At 47.5% G+C, this 22,801-nt stretch overlaps 1 protein-coding gene across 2 annotated transcripts; it reads right to left on the bottom strand.

Moving 5' to 3' along the window:
- Positions 1–7,787: 7,787 nt before the first annotated feature.
- Positions 7,788–21,678, bottom strand: TNFAIP1 (TNF alpha induced protein 1). Of its 2 annotated transcripts, none has more exons than XM_053367198.1 (7): positions 21,411–21,678; positions 16,650–17,008; positions 15,058–15,227; positions 13,686–13,775; positions 12,455–12,507; positions 11,118–11,313; positions 7,788–8,556 (listed from the first exon to the last, which is right to left on the bottom strand). In XM_053367198.1, exons 2-7 carry the CDS (start codon positions 16,861–16,863, stop codon positions 8,335–8,337), a joined length of 945 nt encoding a protein of 314 aa, XP_053223173.1. In that variant the 5' UTR covers positions 16,864–17,008; positions 21,411–21,678; the 3' UTR covers positions 7,788–8,334. The 2 variants fall into 2 exon arrangements, with proteins under 2 accessions (XP_053223173.1, XP_053223174.1); XM_053367199.1 differs by having other exon boundaries at positions 21,416–21,601.
- Positions 21,679–22,801: the final 1,123 nt, after the last annotated feature.

The raw sequence follows: 22,801 nt of genomic DNA, 5'->3' as shown, positions 1-22,801 counted from the left end.
CTATAACAACCCTTCATGTGGATTATTGGACTCTATGAACAGACAGGTGGAATAAACACTTATACATGTATGGACGTTGTGCATGAACTGAGTAGAGAATGAACTGATCCACTGGGTCTTCTGCTTTTTTTCGTTGAACTTTATGAGACTTCCGTTGAAATCTACAATTTGATACGATGAGTAGTATTCCTTATTTATTCAGAAGTACAGCCGGTTACGTCTTGTGGCTTTATTGAGTATGTTTTACGTAACCACAGGTTTGTTGTTGTTTTGGGAAGAACTTTCTGGCAGTAAGAGCTGTTTGACAGTGGAATGGGCACCCTCAGAAAGTTGTGGCCTCTCCTTCCACTGAGGTTTTCAAGCTGGTTGATCATACACCTGTCATGTGTGATCTAGTGGAGATTCCTACATTGCAGGGGGTTGGACCAGACACCCCTTGGGATCCCTTCCATAGGACTCTACAGTTCTAGGATTCTTTGCCTACACTATCTAAAAGCAAAGGAAGTGTGCCCCTCTCTCCCCTCCACCCCTCTCATTGAAAAACCAACCAATTCAAGGAATCAACCGCAATTCCTTTCAATGGGCAAAGGGTCCCAATAATGCCAGTTCTCTTTTTAACCGGCAGCTGCTTGCTTTCCTAGGGGGTTGTAACCTGCTTAAAGGGCTTTGCAATCCAGAGAAGTTGAACCAGGAAGCTGTAAATAAAACAAATGGGGAGGAAGAGGGGGAAGGAATTAAGTGTTGTGCCGGTTTCAGGATGCCTAAGGAACAGCAGTGACAAACCTAGACAGCATCTTAAAAAGCAGAGACATCACCTTGCCGACAAAGGTCTGTATAGTTAAAGCTATTGTTTTCCCAGTAGTGATGTATGGAAGTGAGAGCTGGACCATAAAGAAGGCTGATCGCCGAAGAATTGATGCTTTTGAATTATGGTGCTGGAGGAGACTCTTGAGAGTCCCATGGACTGCAAGAAGATCAAACCTATCCATTCTGAAGGAAATCAGCCCTGAGTGCTCACTGGAAGGACAGATCCTGAAGCTGAGGCTCCAATACTTTGGCCACCTCATGAGAAGAGAAGACTCCCTGGAAAAGACCCTGATATTGGGAAAGATTGAGGGCACAAGGAGAAGGGGACGACAGAGGACGAGATGGTTGGACAGTGTTCTCGAAGCTACCAGCATGAGTTTGACCAAACTGCGGGAGGCAGTGGAAGACAGGAGTGCCTGGCGTGCTCTGGTCCATGGGGTCACGAAGAGTCGGACACAACTAAATGACAAAACAACAACAACAAAGGAACATTAGTAGCAAGGAATCCCAAGTGGGGAGAGCCTTGTTGTGCTCCTGTCCTGCTTTCCAGGTTCCCAGAACTGCCTGGACGGCCACTGTGACAGCAGAAGCATCTTCCTTATGCCCTTAAAAACAAAGTGACTTTACTTTCGGTTGCAGTTAGACTCCCCACATCTAAATGATTTTCACCATCCATTTCTCACCAGGATATACTGTTCATGTGAGACATAAACGGCCATCTCCCTTGGAGACGAAGGTGGAATAATGTTGCCACCTTCATGGAATGCTCAAGTGATGCACAACAGCTACCGGATCTTTTTCATCTGATCCCTCCAGTTTGGCATCGGAGCAGCCAGGGTATAACATACGTGTGTGTTTTTGATCTCATCCCCTCTTGTTCTTGAGGGACGCAGAGCAGGTAAAGGGATGTGTCGTTGCATCCAAGCAACAACTATCAGTGCAGGAGTGCACAGCTTAAAGCTACACTGGACTCCTCACCGAGCCCGTGATCCTATACATGTCTCTCAGAAGTCTCACAGTGTTCAATGTTTCTCAGGAGACAGATGAGGTGATCAGGCACTCCCATTTCTTTAAGAACTTGCCATAGTTTGCTGTGGTCAATACAGTCAAAGGCTTTTGCATAGTCAATGAAGCAGAAGTAGATGTTTTTCTGGAACTCTCTAGCTTTCTCCATAATCCAGCACCTGTTTGCAATTTGGTGTCTGGTTCTTCTGCCTCTTCTAAATCCAGCTTGCACTTCTGGGAGTTCTCGATCCACATACTGCTTGAGCCTGCCTTGTAGAATTTTAAGCATAACCTTGCTAGCATGTGAAATGAGTGCAAATGTGCGGTAGTTGGAGCATTCTTTGGCACTGCCCTTCTTTGGGATTGGGATGTAGACTGATCTTCTCCAATCCTCTGGCCACTGCTGAGTTTTCCAAACTTGCTGGCATATTGAGTGTAGCACCTTAACAGCATCATCTTTTAAAATTTTAAATAGTTCAGCTGGAATACCATCACTTCCACTGGCCTTGTTATTAGCAGTGCTTTCTAAGGCCCATTTGGCTTCACTCTCCAGGATGTCTGGCTCAAGGTCAGCAACCACACTACCTGGGGTGTACTCCCAGCAAAATGGGGTGGGGAAATGGGTCACCACCAACAGGAAAAGGACAGTTAGTGAAAATCCAGAAGGTTGCAATGATGCACAAACTTACAGAATTCATGAGAGCGAGAGATGGTAAGCTGAGAGGAAATTTTAAAGATAAATGGAATCCTCTAACTGGATTTGGAAAGAGTAAACGCAGAATAAATGTGGATGAATAAAATCGCTTTTCTGCATGGTGAAATATTAATAGTTCTACATGACAGGTGTTTATAATGTTTATATTTTGCTATTTGGTGTGGTTGCCATATGTTTCTTGAGAATTAATAAAGTTTAATGAACAATAATAAAAATGCAGAGGGAATTTCGTTAACGTTCCTGAATGGAAATTAGATCCGAGTCCTGTTTCTTGTGGCAAGCTCAAACCACTTCTCCTTCTAAGGCTGGCGTTGCCATCTGTTTGCTATAAACTTTCCTTACAGCTTGAAAACAACGACAAGGGAGCTTGGATCTTCGAAGAAGCTTTCACTTCTTACTCTTTTTTTTTAACACTTCTCCTCCTGCCAAGGAAATTATTGCTATCTAATTGCTAGCCAAAAGGAGAAGCTTCCAAGTGAGCAAACACACTCTGAACCTCTGCACACTATCTCTGAAAACAGTCAAATATTTACAAGTTAGAAATAGTCACTAAAATATCATCAATCAAAAAAACACAAAAAAAATTAAAAATAAATTGCTTTAAGAAAAGTATATTTGGCCCTATGTCCTTTTTCCCCCTTCTTTGTTTTGGTGGGTGTGGAAAAAGTACTAACTTTAAAATGCAAGTTTTGAGGGCAACAGCTTACTGAGATGTTTCAGCACCACCACTGGAAGTTTAATAAATAATAATAATAATACCCCGCCCATCTGGGGTTTGATACTTCGTTTAGGAGTCGATCAGCACCAGGGCTTTGTATCCTAAATTGGGTGTCAACTTAGCATAACAAAACTAGGAAGATTATTTTATTTATTGAATTTGTTAGTCACTTATCTTGCCCAGGGCAAACCCAGATTGTGTCATCACTGTTATGTCATTGTAAATTCACTGTGCTTCTCTAGTATAGGGTATCGCAGAGCAAACTTTTGGCCTCTGCAGTTTGCTTCAATTTCCCTACAGTTACTCTCCCCCTGTGTACATATCTTCCAACTGAGGACAAGCATTCATGTGGCCTCAGCAGACCACAAAAGCTTATGCCACAATAAACCTGCTAGCCTTTAGGGCATGGCCAGTGGACAAGGGTAATGGGAAGTCCATAATATTTGGCAAGCACCACATTGGCTAGCCCTAATATAAAGGCTAAGTTGAGCAGTCTTTAGATCCAGTTTTCAAAAGGGCCAAGATGCTGAAATTTGGCAGACCTCCTCTGAAAGCAACTGGTTAGCTCAGCTGGGAGCCACCACCACAAAAGCCCTGTCATCCTGGTCAATGAAGGAATCATCAAGAGGTTCCCAGAGCAAAGCAACCATCAAAAGGATGACATTCTTCTGATGTCAGAAGCACCTGGATCTGAGATCGCCTGGGAAACCCTTTATTAAATACACATTTCAATCATAAGATGGGTCCTAAAAAACCTGCACATCCCAAAGATGCGTATCGTCAGCAAACAACCAAATTTGTTTCTGCTTGGTTTTTTTAGCTCTTGCAATATCTCATGGCTTCTATGCTGTTTGCAGACACTGTTGACAGGGAATGTAATTAGTTCTTAAAGCAAGCTAGGAAAGAGCACTAAAGCACCAAGGAGACAATTGTGCAGCCTCAAGCAAATCACATTTTGCTCTTTTAATGGGATTTACTTCTGAGTAAGCTGGCTGAGTAAGCCAGGCGTGAGCCGCTCTGCCAAGTACTTTGTGCAACTGTTAAACATGCCATTTCATCACCAACCTCTAAACCGGGGCAGGCAACCAGTGGCCCGTCACATGCTACGGGACTGAATCTCCCATCATTGCCCCATCCCTGCCTCTGGGGATTTTAAAGTGGGTTTTTAAGGATGTAGAATTGAGGACCAAGGGAGCTGGTCCTCAGGAGACACTGAGCCTTATTTAAGCCAGCTAGCCCGCCAAAGTTTTGGAACACATAAGGAACAGAGGATGCTGTCTTAATAGGATTCAGATCATTGGTGCATCAAGCAGAGAATTGTTGACACTTTCTGGTAGCAGCTTCTCAGGCAGAGAAAATCCCTAGCCCTAACTGGAGATGCCAGGGATTGAATTTGAGACCAGCATCTAGCTAGCTCAGTTATTTTGCACTGATTGGAAGTGGCCTTCCAGGTTTTTGGAGGGTGAACATTCCTCGCTTTACCAGGAGATGCCAGAGGTGGAGCCCGGGACCTTCTGCATGGCCAAGCACATGTGGGAAACCTTTGACCCTCCAGATGTTGCTGGAATACAATCCCCATCAGCCCCTAGCAAGCACAGCCAGTGGCCACGGATGATGGGAGTTGTAGTTCGGCAACAACCTGGCTGGACAACAGGTTCTCCACATCTGCCTAATGAGAACAGGGGGGTGCCTGCAAAGACAGAGGACCTCTAGATGCTGCTGGACTACAGCTCCCAACATCCCTGGTTGCCAGCCATTCTGGCTGGGGCTGATGGGAGTTGGAGTCCAAATAAACATCTAGGGGGCTGGTACTGGATTTCCTCTGGAGTTTGAAGAATTACCATATTTTTCGCCCTATAAGGCGCACCAGACCACAAGACACACCTAGTTTTTGGAGGACGAAAACAAGAAAAAAAATATTCTGAATCTCAGAAGCCAGAACAGCAAGAGGGATCGCTGCACAGTGAAAGCAGCAATCCCTCTTGCTGTTCCGGCTTCTGGGATAGCTGCGCAGCCTGCATTCGCTCCATAAGATGCACACACATTTCCCCTTACTTTTTAGGAGGGAAAAAGTGAGTCTTATAGAGCAAAAAATACGGTAAATATAGAAAGGACTTGTGCATTGGACACTCAACTAGACAAGTCCCAGACCTTGCAAAAGTGAGGACAGAACAGGTATTTCCATCCTGGTCATCAGAATTTTATGCACTTGCAATAAACATACAGGCCACCTGCAGCAGGCAGGCAGGGCCTCGGGCGAATTTCTGTTTAAAATGATTACAGACCCCACCAACGTATAAAACGTTTTCCATTTAAGACCCACGTTTGTCTTAACGGGAAGAAAATTTGTGTTGAGAGGCTTGCATTCTTTCCTCCCGGGAAATGCTTATGAAAATAGCTCAAAAATGGGGAGAGAGGGGGGAGGAGAATGGCTGAGTTATGAGTAAGCAGTGATTGCACTCGGCTCTGATGTATTTTGAAGCTCCATTCTGGCACTGGGTGATGCAAAAAAAGGAGAACACATGACAGATGTTGAATTTGCCAGAAGACATCTAATTCTACAGCATTTTTGAAAGACATGGGGGGGGGCAGAATATCCCTATTGGAACATTAAAAATAATCAAGGGGCAATTGCATCCCTTTTTTTGCAAGTGGAAGGTTGGGTATTGCATACAGCAATACCGTAAGAATCTCCACTTTTTTAACTTTTAAAGAAAATCATATTGGTAGCCGTTGCAGTGCAGTCTTGAGCCCTCCCAAATAGGGGTGTGTATATAATATGTAAAATAAGTAAATAAATACATGCACAGGGTCATGCCCAAGCAGAGAAATCTAGCACAGGCTTCAGAATCAAGCCTCGGTTTTAAAACACCATCCCAACCTCATGTTTCTAGCCCTTATGGATATTTAGAAAAACCTTGAATGTCTCCATGCTCTTCCTAGTCAGTTCCACAAGCAACAGCTGGGCAAGACCTATAGCTGCGAGGATATGGGATTCTTGTGCCTTTCTTAGTAGCTTGCTCCTTCCCACAAAAATGTAAAAACATATATATAACTCTTTCCATGATTGTATACAGGTTACAAGAAAATTAAGCCTGTGTGATACAGAATATTGTTTATTTGTTCTGTGCCAGGAGCACACAGATGTCATGATCCGAGTTACCGGATATATAACCCATTGCACGTTCAGCCAAACATGGGTTAACCAGAAGCAGCGACTTACCTTGGGTGAAAATTAACCACCATCTAACCACCGAGGGTTAACAACCCGCTAACCGCTGCTACCAGTGACCCCACAAATTCCGGTCCAGCCTATACTTGTGGGGAAGCAGCCCTCCTCTCTCCTATGCACCTCAAAGAACCTGCTGGCCTGGACCACGCAGGGGGAACCTTTTGGCCCTCGGGCTGAACTACAACTCCCATCATCCCAGGCCGCTGACCACGCTTGCCGAGGCTGATGGAAGTTGCAGTTCCGCCACATCCGGAGGGGCAAACAGTTCCCCGCACCTGGCCTGGGCAGCCTGCAATGAGGGTGGATTAAACAGGGAAGTATAGAGCATAGCTAGCAGTCATCATGGAGAATTCAACTCACATGCTCTTTGGCAGCACCACCTAGGGGTGGCCAGGATAGTGGTGTTTGCCAGATGTTCTGGACCACAACTCCCATCACCCACTGCTCCCATACAGTATGAACCAAGGCCTATCCAGGAAGCAGGGCCAATGGCCGGGGGCCAGTTGTGGTTCAGCAGCAGGGGGCCAAAGTATTCCCCCCCCCCATCCTTGCCTCCATCTCCATCTTACATACAACACTCATTATGGTGTGGCTTCTCTGCCACAAACACAATGCAGTATAAAAATGTGATTGTTTTCCCCAAACTGAACTGATTGGCAATCGAGTAGGGTGTTGCCCCACTGGCTTTTCACTGTGTTTCTATAGCGAATCTGCACCTTGAGCAAACAGTATAATGGATATGTCCCTCCACCAATGTGCACTTTGTCTCACTCTACAAGGGGTCGTTTCAATCTCATGGCAAGAGCCATCTCTCTCTCTCTCAGCAGTCCGCTATGAAGGGAGGAAAAGGGGTAGAGGAGCAGGGTGTTGGAGGTAGAGACGGTGGCCTCACCCACTTTGGGCCATGGCCCGCACCCCCCAACAAATCAACTCAGAGTGAACATAGCTCTGGAAAGCAAAAAAAGGAACTCCTGCCCTCTGATCTAATGATAATGCCCATTGACCAATAGCAGATGTTTAGGACTAGCAGGCAAACTTGCTGGATGAGCACCCCCTCCCCATGCACAAAACGCGTAAGCTCCTCAACTGGTTTGCAGGGCAAAATCGAAAAAGGCTGCATTTTGCTACACCCCCATTTCTCTTCTGCCTCTCCATCCCACCAAGCCGGACACGCAATCCTTTCAGGACCAGGGTAGAAGTATGGGCTCACTTTTCACCAGAAACCAGTCCCAGTTGGCTTTCCCATTGTTCCTTGGCATTATGTAACAAAATATTTAAGTCAGGGTTCGGGGCTGAAATTCTTCCAGTCTGTAACGGATGTGTGTAGTGTTTGCCCTACATAAGGAAAACTAGTGTTCGGCTTTTGCTCACCATCCTGAGCACCTAGATTCTAAAAACCTAACAAACAAAAAAAGAGGGTTCTCCAAGCAGAGTCTGAGACCACCCAGCCCAAGATGGTTCCCCCCCCCTGCAAAAACCACTCTCAAAGGGGAAGGAAGGAAACCGCAGCTTCTTCTCGAGCCAGAAGTAAGTTGTTCAGCAGCTTCTAGAAGAGAAGTCTCAGAAGAACAATTTCAGCCGGTAAGGTTTTGGAAGCTGGCATTGTGGATTGCAGGCCTTCGGAGCACCTTGATCTGTTCTGCCGGAATCAGAAGCCAAGCGGAGCTCCAGCATGATGAAGGAACGCCGGCTTGGGCACAGGGCAGGAACCGTTCCGAGCACAGAAACGTTCTTGGGGAGGCAGGGTTGGAAGTAGTGGAGATGCAGAGGACAGCCCCCCCTGCTTCGAAGCCAGCCGGACCCTTGCGGAAAGGGCATCATCCCTTGCGAGCTCCCCCCCCCCCGCACTGCGTGGGCTTAGTGGCCTATCTGCCGGTCGTCGTACGTGCTGTAGCGCTTGACGTGGATGCGCCGGACGCGGTCGCGCAGCTCAAAGCTGCCATCATCGTCTTCGCTCTGGGAGGCCTGGGGGCGGCTTCGGCTGGTCGCCTCGAGCAGGGAGTTGTCGGGAACCCGGGGAGTCTCGTACAGCAGGACGTTCAGGGTCTCCTCATAGATGCGGGCCTCAGGGAACTCGACCTGGAGGAAGAAAAGAGTCGAGGGGGTTACCAGGAGGAGCAAACGCACCAAAGATCGCCCTTATTCACCAATGTTTGTTGAACGCTTTCTCCAAGGAGGCTTGCCAGGCACCCCTGTTACATATCTTCAAGTGTCAAGCAAGAACCTTCCCTTTTATCCAGGCCTTTGGCTTTTTAGCTATGGCCTTTTAGACTGAGTAGGATGCTTTCATGCATTATTATTTATTGAACCGCAATACCTCAAGGACCGCCTCTTTCCATATGAACCTGCTCAGACCCTGAGATCATCTTCTGAGGCCCTTCTTCGTGTGTCTCCTCCACGAGAGGTCCGGAGGGTAGCAACACGAGAACGGGCCTTCTCTGCGGTGGCTCCCTATCTGTAGAATGCTCTCCCCAGGGAAGTTCGCCTGGCGCCTTCATTGTACACCTTTTGGCGCCAGGCAAAAACGTTCCTTTTTAACCAGGCCTTTGGTTGATGTGATTTACATCCTATGCCCTTTTAAATGTGGTGGGTTTTTTGGGGGAGACTATTGGGTTGTTGTTTTTATTTTTATTATGTATTTTGTGGTTTTATATCTTGATTTTATTCTGTGAACTGCGCTGAGATCCCCGGGTATAGGGCGGTATATAAATTCAATTAATAATAATAATAATAATAATAATAATAATAATAATAATAATAATAATAATATACCGCCCTTCTGCCGTAGATCTCAGGACAGTCCACAGATTAAAAATACAAAATAAAAACACAGAATGCAAACAAGAACAAGAGCAAAAATAACCACCACCACCTATTTTAATGTATGGATTTTTAAAATATAAGCTGCTTTGACTTGCCATAGCAAAGAAAAAAAGCGACAAGCAAATTTAATAAATACTAATAACGGAGGCCATAGGGAGTAAGTCCTCTCAGCTACTTCCCCCTGCCCTGCTGCTGAATCTTATTCAAGTAAATACAAGCCTAAGTTAAGGGCTTAGTTGCTTCCCCACCCCAGAATCTTCTGCTGCCTCCTTTGCTTCACTGCGCCAGACAGCAAGAGTGGAGCAGGGGTGCTGAGGGCAGGGAAAGAGGTTGTAGCTTCTGCCTCCACCAAAGCGCCTTACACCCTTCGCCATAACTAGGAGCAGCAGAATCTCGCAAAAGAAAGCCATCGCCAATCACAGTGACGAGATGGTTACATGCACAAAGATGGGAGGACTGATTATTGCCTGCTATAGAAGAACAGCTGTTGGAATTAATGGATTTGGCTGAGATGGGAAAGTTGGCATACTTAATTAAGAGAAAAATCACTGTTGACATTTATTAATGATTGGAAACCCATCAGGGGCTTTCTGCACAATAAGGAAAATGAACTTGTGCGGTATCAGTTTTGAAGAATGAAAAAAAGGGTTGGCTATGGAAAGTTTGCACAAATTTTTAAAGCTCATAGACAGAAAATTGGAAGTTTTCTCCTTTTATTCTTCTCTTCTTTATTTATTTACTTTTAATTTTCATGTTTAAAAAGGCTTGATATTTGTTGCTTATTTTGGTATACTGCTTTTTTAATTTTTTATTTCTGTATACTGTTTTTTCAAGCATTGATAAAAATTCAAGGAAAAAAAACAAAAAAAAGAAAGCACAAACATGTCAAATTGGAGCCCTCGGCTTTCCCCATCTCCAAGGACTGGTTAGTTCGACACTGCTTTTTTGTTTCACATGACACCCTCCCTGCTTCCGACTGTTGCAAGTCAAACGCAGTGGGGACAGTCAAAGCAAGAATGCCCAGAATTCCCTTGACTGCCTTTGGTCTATTGTTATTTTAACTTTTTGAAAGTTTTATATTACTGTTTTGCATGTTTGTTGTTTTAGATTTTTTTATGTTTGCTTTTTACAATCAAGACGTGCACAAACCTTCTGAAATAAATTAATCTGGAAGCCGCTGTGAGAATAAGAGGCTGGACTAGATGGGCCCCTTGGCCTGATCAGCAGCCTTGTCTTATGTTCTTATTGGATTATAAAGTTATATATGGTCCAATACATGTGCTTTGGACCATATATAACTTAATAATCCATGTGCTTTGAGAGGGACGCAGGTGGCGCTGTGGGTTAAACCACAGAGCCTAGGGCTTGCTGATCAGAAGGTTGGCGGTTCGAATCCCCGCAACGGGGTGAGCTCCCGTTGCTCGGTCCCTGCTCCTGCCAACCTAGCAGTTCAAAAGCACATCAAAGTCCAAGTAGGTAAATAGGTACCACTCCGGTGGGAAGGTAAACGGCATTTTCGTGCGCTGCTCTGGTTCACCAGAAGCGGCTTAGTCATGCTGGCCACATGACCTGGAAGCTGTACGCCGGCTCCCTTGGCCAATAAAGCGAGATGAGCGCCGCAACCCCAGAGTCACGACTGGACCTAATGTTCAGGGGTCCCTTTACCTTTACTTACATGTGCTTTGATATAGGCTCTTTCCCTGGCCTATGGAGGCACCGTAAAATCCTCCCCTGAAATTTGCCCAGAAGAAGCCACACAGAAAGGGATGCCGTGTTGATAGCCCCAGGCCCCAACAGAAACCGCAAGGTTAAAATACCTTGGTTTGCTTCTTCTCCGTAGCATAAACTATGGATGTGCAACAGACTTCGGCCAGCTTCCTCCCCTGACCGTAGAATGACCAGCAACAGATCTCATCCCCGATCACGTCTTTGATGAAGAGGACTCTCCCGTTGAAGCTGAGGGAGAGCTTATCGAACAATTCTATGTTCTTCAACAAATTGTCATCGGAAGTGCTGAAACAATGTTTTTTTAAAAAAGAAGAATGACGTATGTGGATCATCGGCTTGTGACAGGCAGGGCCTTTTTGGTGGCGGCTCCCCTGTTTGTGCAATGCCCTCCCTGGGGAGGTATGTCGCCCACCCTCGTTATTGACTTTCAGGAGGATGTTAAAAACATTCCTGTTTCCCCCAGGTGTTTGATGGCTGAAAGACACAGTTCCTGGCAACCCTGAAAGCACTGGTTGAATGTTTTGACTGTTTTTGGAATGCTTTTTAAAGAGAAGTTACCATAATGTGTTTTCCGCCCTGGGCTCATTTGCAAGGAAGGGCAGGATATAAATTGAGTAAATAACCATTTTTTCACATCTGGATTCTGCCTTCCCCCCCCAAAAAAGAGCTCAGATGTCCCTCTCACCATTTTAATCCTCACAATAACCCTTTTAGGTAGGTTTGGCTGAGAAGATGGTTGACTAACCCAAAGCTGCCTGGCAAGATTCACAGCTCAGCAGGTATTTGAACCTAGGGCTCCCTAGTTGGAAACTTCAACCCCATTACACGATGCTAGTCTTCACATGCTAAACATCCCAAGCACAAGAACCCTGTCCTCACATTCTTTATCTGAAGGAGACCAAGTGAGCAGTGGAAGATCCGCTTGCCCCAGGTACTCAACAAGAACAGGCTGAGCATTTCCAGTTAAAATAAAAATTAAAAAGAAAGAAAAGAACTGGTAACAGGTATGGCCACGACTATAGGCAGCTGCTGCCAGTCAGAGTGGACAATGCTAGGATTGATGGGCAAATAAAATAAATAGGAAGCTGTTTATCGCAGATCAGCCTATTAACTGCCTACCCTCCCCGGTATTTTAAATTTAAATTGGGAGAGCTGTGCTGTTTCGTACAGCAATTAAATCAAACCTTTCCAAATAATAAAAAGAGAGAGAGGTTTGCTCCTGCTGAAACCAACATGGAATAAATATGAAATAAGCCCGGGTTCATCGTCCTTCACATCTACTACCAGAAACAATAAATTCAACACTGTGGGTAGGGTGTCAGATACTTCTCAAAGTACTCTGAGAACAGGATGCTGGACTAGACGGGCCACAAGCCTGATACAACAGCCTTGTCTTATGTTCTCAGGGAGACAGCAGAGACTTTACCTTGTGTAGGAATACTTGTTGTTGCTCCTGTTATACAGCAGCTTCACCACAGGCTGGAAGGAAGAGGGGAAGTGTCAGAAATATAGAGCTGGAAGGGACCACAAGGGTCATCCAGTCCAACCCCCTGCAATGCAGGAATCATTTGCCCAACGTGGGGCCCAAACTCACCACCCTGAGATTAAGTCTCGGGCTCTACGGACTGAGGAAGAAGACGGCTAGGTCATGCTGCCCAGTCAGGGCCTCTCCTGGGCAAAGGGGTCTCTGATGAGCCCCCTTCCTATGGTACTTTTTTGAGCCTATTTGTCAGTAGCAGCAGCAGCGGCAGCGGCAGCAGCGGCAAACATACCCAAGGGCAGCCAGGAGGCTCCCTGTTTCTTCAGAAACAGTAAAAGGGAACTTTTTTTTGTCTTAGGGCCACATTCCCTCCTGGCTAACCTCCTGAGGACCACATGTCAGTAGTGGGCAGGGCCAGAGGCAAAGTAGGCAGGGCCACACATGCAACTATTGCCTTTGTGTAGTCCAGGGGAAGGCAAACTAAGGCCCGGGGGCCGGATGTGGCCCAATCGCCTTCTCAATCCGGCCTGCGGATGGAAAAAAATCAGCATGTTTTTACATGAGTAGAATGTGCGCTTTTATTTAAAATGCATCTCTGGGTTATTTGTGGGGCATAAGAATTCGTTCATTCCCCCCCCCCAAAAAAATTATAGTCCGGCCCCCCACATGGTCTGCGGGACGGTGGACAGGCCCACAGCTGGAAAAGGTTGCTGACCCCTGGTGTAGTCTGTTAGTTTCAACACACACTGACATGCCCCTCCCTGTAGTCTCCCCCAAGGAGAATTTTTGCACTTCAAAGATATGTTCCAGCCAAGAAAACACACTTGGGGTTGGGGAGGGATATCTGGCCTGGCGGGAGCTCAGAGGGGTCCGAAGGGAGTTGTTTGGCTCCGGGGTCTGGGTTTCCCCACCGCTGGCTCCAGGGCACTGTGGAAAGTTAAAATGGTGGGGGTCCTTTTGACCCTCTGGATGCTGCTGAACTACAACTCCCATCATCCTTGGCTACTGGCCACACTTGCTGAGGCTGATGGGAGCTGTGGTTCAGCAGCATATTGTCAGTCAAGGGCTCCACTCAAGCCTTCTATCTCCCCTTTCTGGGTCTTCCTGGGGTACCCCAACCCACGAATTCCCCATCTCCGGAAATTCAAGAACAAGACCTGGAAGGAAAAGCACCCACTTTCATGGCAGATTCGATGAGCCTCTCCTCTTCTTTGGGTGATGTGATGACCGGGATGTTGCAGACGGGCTTGTACGAATCTTTCTTGTCCTGCGGAAGAGAATTGCAGGCACACAGGCAGGTGAGTGCAGGTTCGGTGTCCCCTTCTTTGGGGGACCACAGAATCGTAGAGTTGGAAGGGACCCCCCCTCAAAGGTCATCTAGCAAAACATCTAGCAAGGCAGGAATCTCCACTTAAAAGCACCCAGGACAGATGAGCCTGCAAAACGCAAAAGTCAATACCCAGCCTGAAAACCACGCTAAGCACACTTGCGAGGGGATAAGAGTTTCAAAGTTTAGCACTCTCTAAGATCCAATTGAAGAAGGTGGTTAAAAATGCACTTCACTGCCCTCCCCACACAGTTGCCAACTGTGTAAAACAGGTGTGGAGGAACCTATGCCCCTGCTGAACTACAACTCCCACCATCCCTGATCATTGGTCATGTTTGCGGGGCTGATGGGAGCTGTAGTTTGGCAACAACTGAAGGGCCTAAGGTTCCCTGCAGCTGGTGTAAAAGAGGAATGGGGGACTGGAACCACACCCGCAGGTCTCTCACAATGTCGGTGGCCCTCAAAATCAGTGCAGGAGCTGGTCTACAGGGAGACATAGGAAGTACCGCATTTTTCGCTCTATAAGACGCACCAGACCACAAGACGCACCTAGTTTTTGGAGGAGGAAAACAAGAAAAAAAATATTCTGAATCTCAGAATAATTCACTTGCAGTGAAAGCAGCAATCCCTCTTGCTGGTCTGGCTTCTGGGATAGCTGCGCAGCCTACAATTGCTACATAAGCCGCATACACATTTCCCCTTACTTTTTAGGAAGGAAAAAGTGAGTCTTATAGAGCAAAAAATACGGTACTTGCAGGAGATACTTAGGACCTTAGGAAGCTGACTTATACTGAGTCAGACTATTGATCCACCTAGTCTAGTACTGTCTACACTGACTGGCAGCTGCCCTCCAGGATTTCAGCCATACCAGGAGATGCTGGGGATTGACCCTGGGACCCAGGTGCTCTATGGCCCATTCCCATGGCAGAGGCTGGGCAGCCATCTGTCAGGGATGCTGTAGTTGGGGGATTCCTGCACTGAATAGATGGCTAGTAAGAGCTGTTCAACAGCTGAATGGTCTCCCTCGGGAAGTGATGGACTCTCCTTCCTTGGAGGTTTTTAAGCAGAGGTTGGGTGGTCATCTGTCATGGAGGCTTTAGCTGAGATTTCTGCATTTGGGGGGTTGGACTAGATGACCCCTGGGTGCCCCTTCCGGCCCTACAGTTCTGTGATTCTATGACCCCCAAGGGTCCCCCTAATGCTACGCACATGCAGCTCTCACCTGCAGGGCAGCCTGGCAGAGGTCTACCAAGCCCTGGATGAGGTAATATTTGGCTTCAGCCATTAGCTCTTTGACCTCCTGCCGGTTCTTCGGGAGGGCAACCGTGTTGTCTCGGAGGTAACTTAAAACTGTCCCAAAATGCTTCCCGCAGCGATCGATGAGGATCCAGCCTGTGAGAGCAGGAGAAGACAAGACAGCTGCAATCTGAGCTGGCATCCTGTAGGAGTGGAAGCTGATCGACGACAGGCAAGAAAAAGCTTGCCCCAGCCCCATCCCTGGTTTAAATGCTTCTTCATTGTTATATTTATTTATACGCCACCTTTTCCCCTAACGGTAATCAAGGCTGCTTACAGATAAAAACAAGAACAGTTAAAACGCAGAAAAATCTATCACTGGAAAACAAGTAAGCGTCGACAGAATTCAGGCTACAATGCTACCTTGGTTTACAAACTTAATCCGTTCCGGAAGTCCATTTTTAAACCGAAACCGTTCTTAAACCAAGGTGCACTTTCCCTAATGAGGCCTCCCTCCGCCGGTGCTCTTCCACCATTCGGATTTCATTCTTAGATTGAGTTAAGTTCGCAAACTGGGACACTACTTCTGGTTTTGCGGAGTTCATAAACCGAACAGTTCTTAAACAAGGCTGATCTAAAACCGAGGTACCACTGTATATATAAAATCTGTTTAAAAACATACCAATAATTACAATAAAAACAGCACGGCACCAGCCCTTTCATTAAAAGCAGTTTCCAAAATCCTGTTGGAGCAATAAAGTCTTTACCTGCCAGCGGAAGGGCAGCAAGGAGGGAGCCAGTCTGGCTTCTCTAGGGAGAGACTTCCAGAGTATGGGAGCAGCCACCGAGAAGCCCCTCTCCTGCATCCCCACGAAGCATGCCTGTGAGGGGGGCAGGACTGAGACAAGGGCCTTCGCTCAAGATCTCAAACCCCGGGCAGGTAGAATTTATTATATTATTATTATTTATTTATTATTTATACCCCACCCATCTGGCTGGGCCTCCCCAGCCACTCTGGGCGGCTTCCATAGAAACCAAAAATACAGTAAAATATCACACGTTAAAAACTTCCCTGAACAGGGCTGCCTTAAGATGTCTTCTGAATGTCAGGTAGTTGTTTATCGCTTTGACATCTGCTGGAAGGGCGTTCCACAGGGCGGGCGCCACTACCGAGAAGGCCCTCTGCCTGGTTCCCTGTAGCTTTGCTTCTCGCAATGAGGGAACCGCCAGAAGGCCCTCGGCGCTGGACCTCAGCGTCCGGGCAGAATGATGGGGGTGGAGACGCTCCTTCAGGTATACTGGACCGAGGCCGTTTAGGGCTTTAAAGGTCAGCACCAACACTCGGAAAGGTACTGTTTTATTTGATGCTTTAATGTGTTGTAAACCACTTTGAGATTTTTTAAATTTAAAATATAAAGTGGTATAGAAATGAAATGAAGAATAAGAACATCAGTAATACTAAATCTCATTGCAAAAAAAAAAAAAAAAGTTGCTTAAGACATGTGGCAACCACAATCTAGGTTTAGCTTTTGCACCCAAGCTTCTAACACTGGCTGCCAGCACTGGCCAATGGCTCACCTTCTTTGTCCGAAAGCACCTCCATCCTGCCACTGAACATGGCCTTCAGCATGGTGTCGTGCCGCGTCAGCACCTGCACCGTGGTGTAGTAGAGGGACCCGCCGACATTGAGCCGCACGTACTTGTTGCCCAGGGTGCCACCTTTGAAGCCACAGCCCTTGGGCTTGGCTCCTGGCGAGGGGCAGGCGGCTGCCAGGCAGGTGTCTCCGGACATCTCCTTCTGCAAGTAGATGACAACTCTGCAGAGGGTGGGCTTGACCGACTCCGCCGTGGTTGTGGGGGGAGGTTGGAGAGCCACGAGGTCACTGGCTGGGCAAGGAGAGTATTCCCAGAAGCAGGTTGCCCCTGAAGCCAAGAAACTGAACAGAGAAAGGGAGAGAGAGAAAAAATGAGAGACATAGTGGATGGTCCAGAACAGAACTTTATTTCTCTTTGCACAGGGAATACAAGCAAGACTCTGATAATTCTGATATGAGCCCACGCAGGTGCCAAGGTTTGGCTGGCTTAGTGACCTAGCTTTCTGGGCTCAATGGACGAGATTGCTCTCTCTCCACAATCCTGGGAGCCAATATTAAAAGGTGAGTGGTGGTCGCCTGACATTATTATGGTGTCAGATGATTGATGGATGGGTTGCCAAGGCACTACAGAAAATGCTCCCGCCTGGTTGCTACCAGCCATGGCCCACAAGGTTGAGGGAATCTGGGGCTCAGGTGAGGATGACCAGAGCCTGCCAGAAGAAATGTACAGAAGGTTATTGTCCCCAAGGGACCCACATCCCAAACCGTTTTGGAAGTTGCCGGTTAATGGCAGTGCCCTGAATGGAAGCTGGAAACCAAATGGCACATCAGCCTCATTCCATGCAGCACTTGCAAAAAGCAAGTGGCCGGCCCTCAATGACTGCAAGAGGACGAGGCTCGGAAAAGTGCAGACAACGCTCGTTGAGTTCTCCAAAAGCAAAGCTTCCTAGCAGGACATCATTCTAAAGCCTTATCAAAGAGCCATCTAGAACATTTGCTAAAGCCAGGTTTCTCACGAAACCAAGTTGCTAGTCCTTGTGATTACAATGAGGGCAATGAGCCCACTAGCTCCAAGTTCCCAGGCTGGCTGTTGAAAGCCCTACCGCTCAAGAAAAGGACAGTGTGGTCTCACCAGCAGAGAATGGAAAAAGAGGGCAGAGGAATTGGCGCCCCAGCAATCTTCATGTATTTGTTGCCCAGGGACTGCAGAGCTGATGGGCAGCACATTCTGGCTTCTGCCATCAGCCAGGGGTCTAATTGCCACTGGGAGGCTGAATCCCCAGAGAAGAGCAGTTCAAGCCCATTCAGTGGCCAAGCAGCAGCAGCAAAAGCAGGGAGCTAGCTTCCCCTCTTCCCACCAGAAGGACCATCGAGAAGAACTTTCTGCCTAAGAACCAGCACTTGTGTTTGCTTTCCACCTCCTCCAGCCCAATCCCTTTTCCTTTTGTGCTGAGTCTCTGGGATCGGAAGCCTGAGGGGCAGCAGGCCTTTTCAGGAGAGCAAAAATACTTTTGAACAATACCCTGAATAAAAACCTTACAGGGGTGCCGCAAGGACAAATTGAGATGTGTAATACCTAAGCAGCTGCGAAAAGTTCTATAAAAGCTGGCACTAGGCAAAGAGGGAGGGGAACAGGGGGAAAGGTACCTGCCTTTTCTAAGGTGCAATGGTGCAGAGCGCCAGCCAGCCGGCAGATCAGTAAACTGCCGTCTGGATGAGACCAAAGTCCGCAACTCAATCCATGCATCTCCAAACAGCGGCAGGAACCTGGGGCCCCATTCCAGCCTTCCAGGATGACGTAATGGGCCTGACTCAAGACTGTCCCACACAATAGAAGCATTTCCTCTGCTTCCCCTAGTCCTCCGGTGCATTTTTGCATTTGTGACACACACACAAACTGGAAATGACTGAAGGCTTAACAAGCTTCTATTTCCAGCAGCCCCGTTTCCATATCCAAGCGTGGCATGCAGATGGCATTTGGGAAAGGGCGTGAGAAGCCTGCTGTACCAAGAACGGCCACGGAAATATTCGATTGCAGGGGAATGCAGAGATAAGTGACCTTTGGGAGAATGCAGTGGTTATAATAAACAGTCTGTGTGCTGTGTCCTCCAGCAAACTGAGTTATGAGTGGGTCCATGAGCCGATAATGCAGTTACGTGGCCCAACACCAGACATTCCTCTTATGAGCCCAGGAAGTTGCTTTGTACAGAGGTAGACCCCTGGTCCATCTAGCACAGTATTGTCTACACTGACTGGCAGTGGCTCTCCAGAGTTACAATCCCTATTGGGGATTGAACCTGAGGCCTTCTGCATGCAAAGCAGGTGTCCTGTCACTGAGCTGTGACCCTTTCCCTAAAAATAAAAGAGTCTAGTTCTCACGCTTCTGGATAAAGGACTGGAATAAGTAAGCATTGCATTGAGACACTTGGCATATCCAAGAGCTGACATAGTTGGTACAGAACAGGCATAGGCAAACTCGGCCCTCCAGATGTTTTTGGGACTACAATTCCCATAATCCTTGACCACTGGTCCTGTTAGCCAGGGATCATGGGAGTTGTAGTCCCAAAACATCTGGAGGGCCCAGTTTGCCTATGCCCGGTACAGAACATATTGATATGTAGATTTTAAATATTAGGCTTCAGCCTTCTGACCCAACATCACCCTCCCCTGAGGGGAAAGAATCTCAGCCAAGGCAGCAAGGAAGGCAAAAATTATATACCAATAGTAGCTTCATTCACCAAGTGCCAACGCTCATGTAGGAAAAACAGAACAAAACCAGGCTTCATCTCACACACCCATGTTGAAAAGGGAAATCGGAACCTTTCAAGCTTACTTTCTACACACCGGATTTCCCCATTCTGCATTGTTGCCTATTTACTTAACTATCACTGACCCATCCATTCATGTGATTTAATGAATGGCTGAAGGGGAGGGGCAGATGTTAGGCTAACACTGTAAAAAAGGTCAGTCAGTTGAGGGAGCGTTGGGAAGAACCAAGGCGGTAATGGTTACAGGCTGCAGGAAAAGAATGTGTGAAAACTTTAAAAGAATATTAATTAAATCAGGGATGGGGGGTGTTTTTTAAGTCAAGGGCCACATCCCCTGTGAGCAATCCTCAGAAGTCCACATGGCAGCATGGGAAGACCCAGATGCAAAAGGTGGAGGAGCAAGTAATGTAAATTTGTACTGTGTGCACACACCCCTCTCTTAATCCTCCAGTCAGGGAAGCAAGAGGCATTCTTCAAGGACACACACCCCAGCCCAGCGAAAACACTTAAGAGTTGGGGGTGAAGCAGGGCTGGTAGAGGATGCAGCCCCAACAAAGTTTCAAGGGCCAGAAAGAGAGGCCTGGAGGGTCACTGAGAGCCAGTGTGGTGTAGTGGTTAAAAGCGGTAGTCTCGTAATCTGGGGAACCGGGTTCGCGTCTCCGCTCCTCCACATGCAGCTGTTGGGTGACTTTGGGCTAGTCACACTTCTCTGAAGTCTCTCAGCCCCACTCACCTCACAGAGTGTTTGTTGGGGGGGGGAGAGAAAGGAGAATGTTAGCCGCTTTGAGACTCCTTTGGGTAGTGATAAAGCGGGATATCAAATCCAAACTCCTCTTCTTCTTCTTCTTCACAGATGCCAGGGAAGAGGTTTACAAGTTTAAAAAAACGGAGGTCAGGGAGTGGGAATGAATTGCAATAAGGCACCCAAATGCAAAATCTCTGCATCGTGATGGTTTCAAAAGGGAGGGTGAATGGCAAGTCTCCTTTCTCTCCGGTGCTCCATATTTACTTGGCCCTCTTGCAGGTTGGTAACAGCCAGCAGAAATCCAACAGGTACAGCCTCCCCAGCCTCTCTCGGCCACACTGTGGGATTTCTATCGACCCCAGCTCTGCAGCCAACCGGCTCTCTTGCTGATTTAAACAGCCAGCAGGAAAGAAACCGGTGTCGCCTCTCCCTATCAGCGCAGCACCTGTGGAACTTCCTGCTCCCACTTTGTTTGTTGTTGTTGTTTAGTCGTGTCCGACTCTTTGTGACCCCATGGACCAGAGAACACCAGGCACTCCTGTCTTCCACTGCCTCCCGCAGTTTGGTCAAACTCATGCTGGTAGCTTCAACAACACTGTCCAACCATCTCGTCCTCTGTCGTCCCCTTCTCCTTGTGCCCTCCATCTTTCCCAACATCAGGGTCTTTTCCAGGGAGTCTTCTCTTCTCATGAGGTGGCCAAAGTATTGGAGCCTCAGCTTCAGGATCTGTCCCTCCAGTGAGCACTCAGGGCTGATTTCCTTCAGAATGGATAGGTTTGATCTTCTTGCAGTCCATGGGACTCTCAAGAGTCTCCTCCAGCACCAGAATTCAAAAGCATCAGTTCTTCGGCGATCAGCCTTCTTTATGATCCAGCTCCCACATCCATACATCACTACTGGGAAAACCATAGCTTTAACTATACTTACCCCTTACCCACTTACCCCTGTTTAAAGGAGCAACCACGCAGGAGAAAGCAGCCATTCTTTATTTCCGCCTCCCCAAATATTTACCTCCCTTTTCCTCCATGGCTGACCTACTTCTGACCCCCCCCCCCGCTTCCAATAGCCAATCAGCTCTCTCGCCCAAATTTACTCACTCACCCACCCACCAGCCAGCCAACTTTCCGCCCTCCCGCCCCACTTCCTTGCCCGCTAAACGCAAACACAACACCACTTTCTCAAGCGGGCCCGCCCGCCTCCCCACTGGCCCCTCCAACCCCCGGCTGTTTACCTTACCCGACTGGCGAGTCAACCGGCGCTGCTGCTCCACGAAGGCCTCCGCCTCGCACCGGGAGGCGACGGGGGCTGAGCAGAACCGGCTGCGAGCGAAACCAGCCAGCCGGCGCGCCTCTCAAGTTTCCCAGACCCGGCCGAAAGGCGGAGCTCAGGAACGAGCAGCTCCAGCTACAAGCCGCCCTTCCCAGTCAGGCGCCTCGGCCTACAAATCCCAGCGAGCAGCGCGCGCCGGCAGCCGCCCGCGGACGGGACTACATTTCCCAGCATGCACTGCCCATTTTGTCCCCCCTCCATTGCCAGGCAAAAGCTTTGAGTCCAGAGCTGTCGATCGCCTTTAATATTTTTTTTTAAAAAAAGACCAAAGTAGTAGACCATGAAACACCCCACGCGGGGTGTTCATAAATGTGCAATTATTTGAGGTTTGTTTCTGATGCAAGGGACAAGCATGATTTTAAACAGTTTAAAATCAGGAGTGGGGAGCCTTGTTCATCTCAGGGGCCGCCATGGCAGTAGCCAGGATTTATATTTTAATTGGGAGGAGGGTAGAATCTTAAGTTTTCTTGGCAGGGATACTGGAGTGGGTTGCCGGTTCCTCCTCCAGGTGGATCACGTTTGGTCAAAACTCTCCACTATGACCTGTCCATCTTGGGTGCCCTGCTCGGCATAGTTCATAGCTTCTCTGAGTTATTCAAGCCCCTTTGCCACGGCAAGGCAGTGATCCATGAAGGAGAAGGGGACGACAGAGGACGAGATGGTTGGACAGTGTTCTCGAAGTCACAAACATGAGTGTGACCAAACTGCGGGAGGCAGTGGAAGACAGGAGTGCCTGGCGTGCTCTGGTCCATGGGGTCACGAAAAGTCGGACACAACTAAATGACTAAACAACAAGAATCTTAAGGATTTTAAGTTGTTAAATATTTTAAGTATTTTATTGATTTACTTGGTCGGGAAGGCAATTGCACCCGCTTCCCCCCTTGGCTAATAATAATAATAATAACAACAAATGGTGTTAGCCGCCCTGAGCCCGGTCTTGGCTGGGGAGGGCGGGGTATAAATAAAATTTATTATTATTATTATTATTGGCCAAGGGGGGGAGCGGGTGCAATTGCCTTCCCGACCAAGTAAATCAATAAAATACTTAAAATATTTAACTTAACTTAAAATACTTAAGATTCTACCCCGTCCCCCGATTAAAACATAAATCCTGGCTACGCCCATGGCGACCCCTGAGATGAACAAGGCTCCCCACTCCTGATTTTAAACTGTTTAAAATCATGCTTGTCCCTTGCATCAGAAACAAACCTCAAATAATTGCACATTTATGAGAGCGCCGCGTGTATAATGTATAAAACAATTGATTAAAATACAATGGTTCCCCGTTTCTCT

This window comes from Podarcis raffonei, chromosome 15, assembly GCF_027172205.1.
Source record: "Podarcis raffonei isolate rPodRaf1 chromosome 15, rPodRaf1.pri, whole genome shotgun sequence".
NCBI classification, from domain to species: Eukaryota; Metazoa; Chordata; class Lepidosauria; order Squamata; family Lacertidae; genus Podarcis; species Podarcis raffonei.
Note: the sequence above shows the minus strand (reverse complement) of the source record. Positions and strands in the feature narration are given on the sequence as shown.

Coding starts and splice junctions, on each gene's coding strand:
- TNFAIP1 (XM_053367198.1), bottom strand. CDS start 16,863: ATGTCCGGAGACACCTGCCTGGCAGCCGCCTGCCCCTCGCCAGGAGCC. Junction 12,508..13,685: donor TCATCGAATCTGCCATGAAA/GTGGGTGCTTTT, acceptor TCTTCCTTCCAG/CCTGTGGTGAAGCTGCTGTA. Junction 11,314..12,454: donor AACAAGTATTCCTACACAAG/GTAAAGTCTCTG, acceptor ACATTGTTTCAG/CACTTCCGATGACAATTTGT.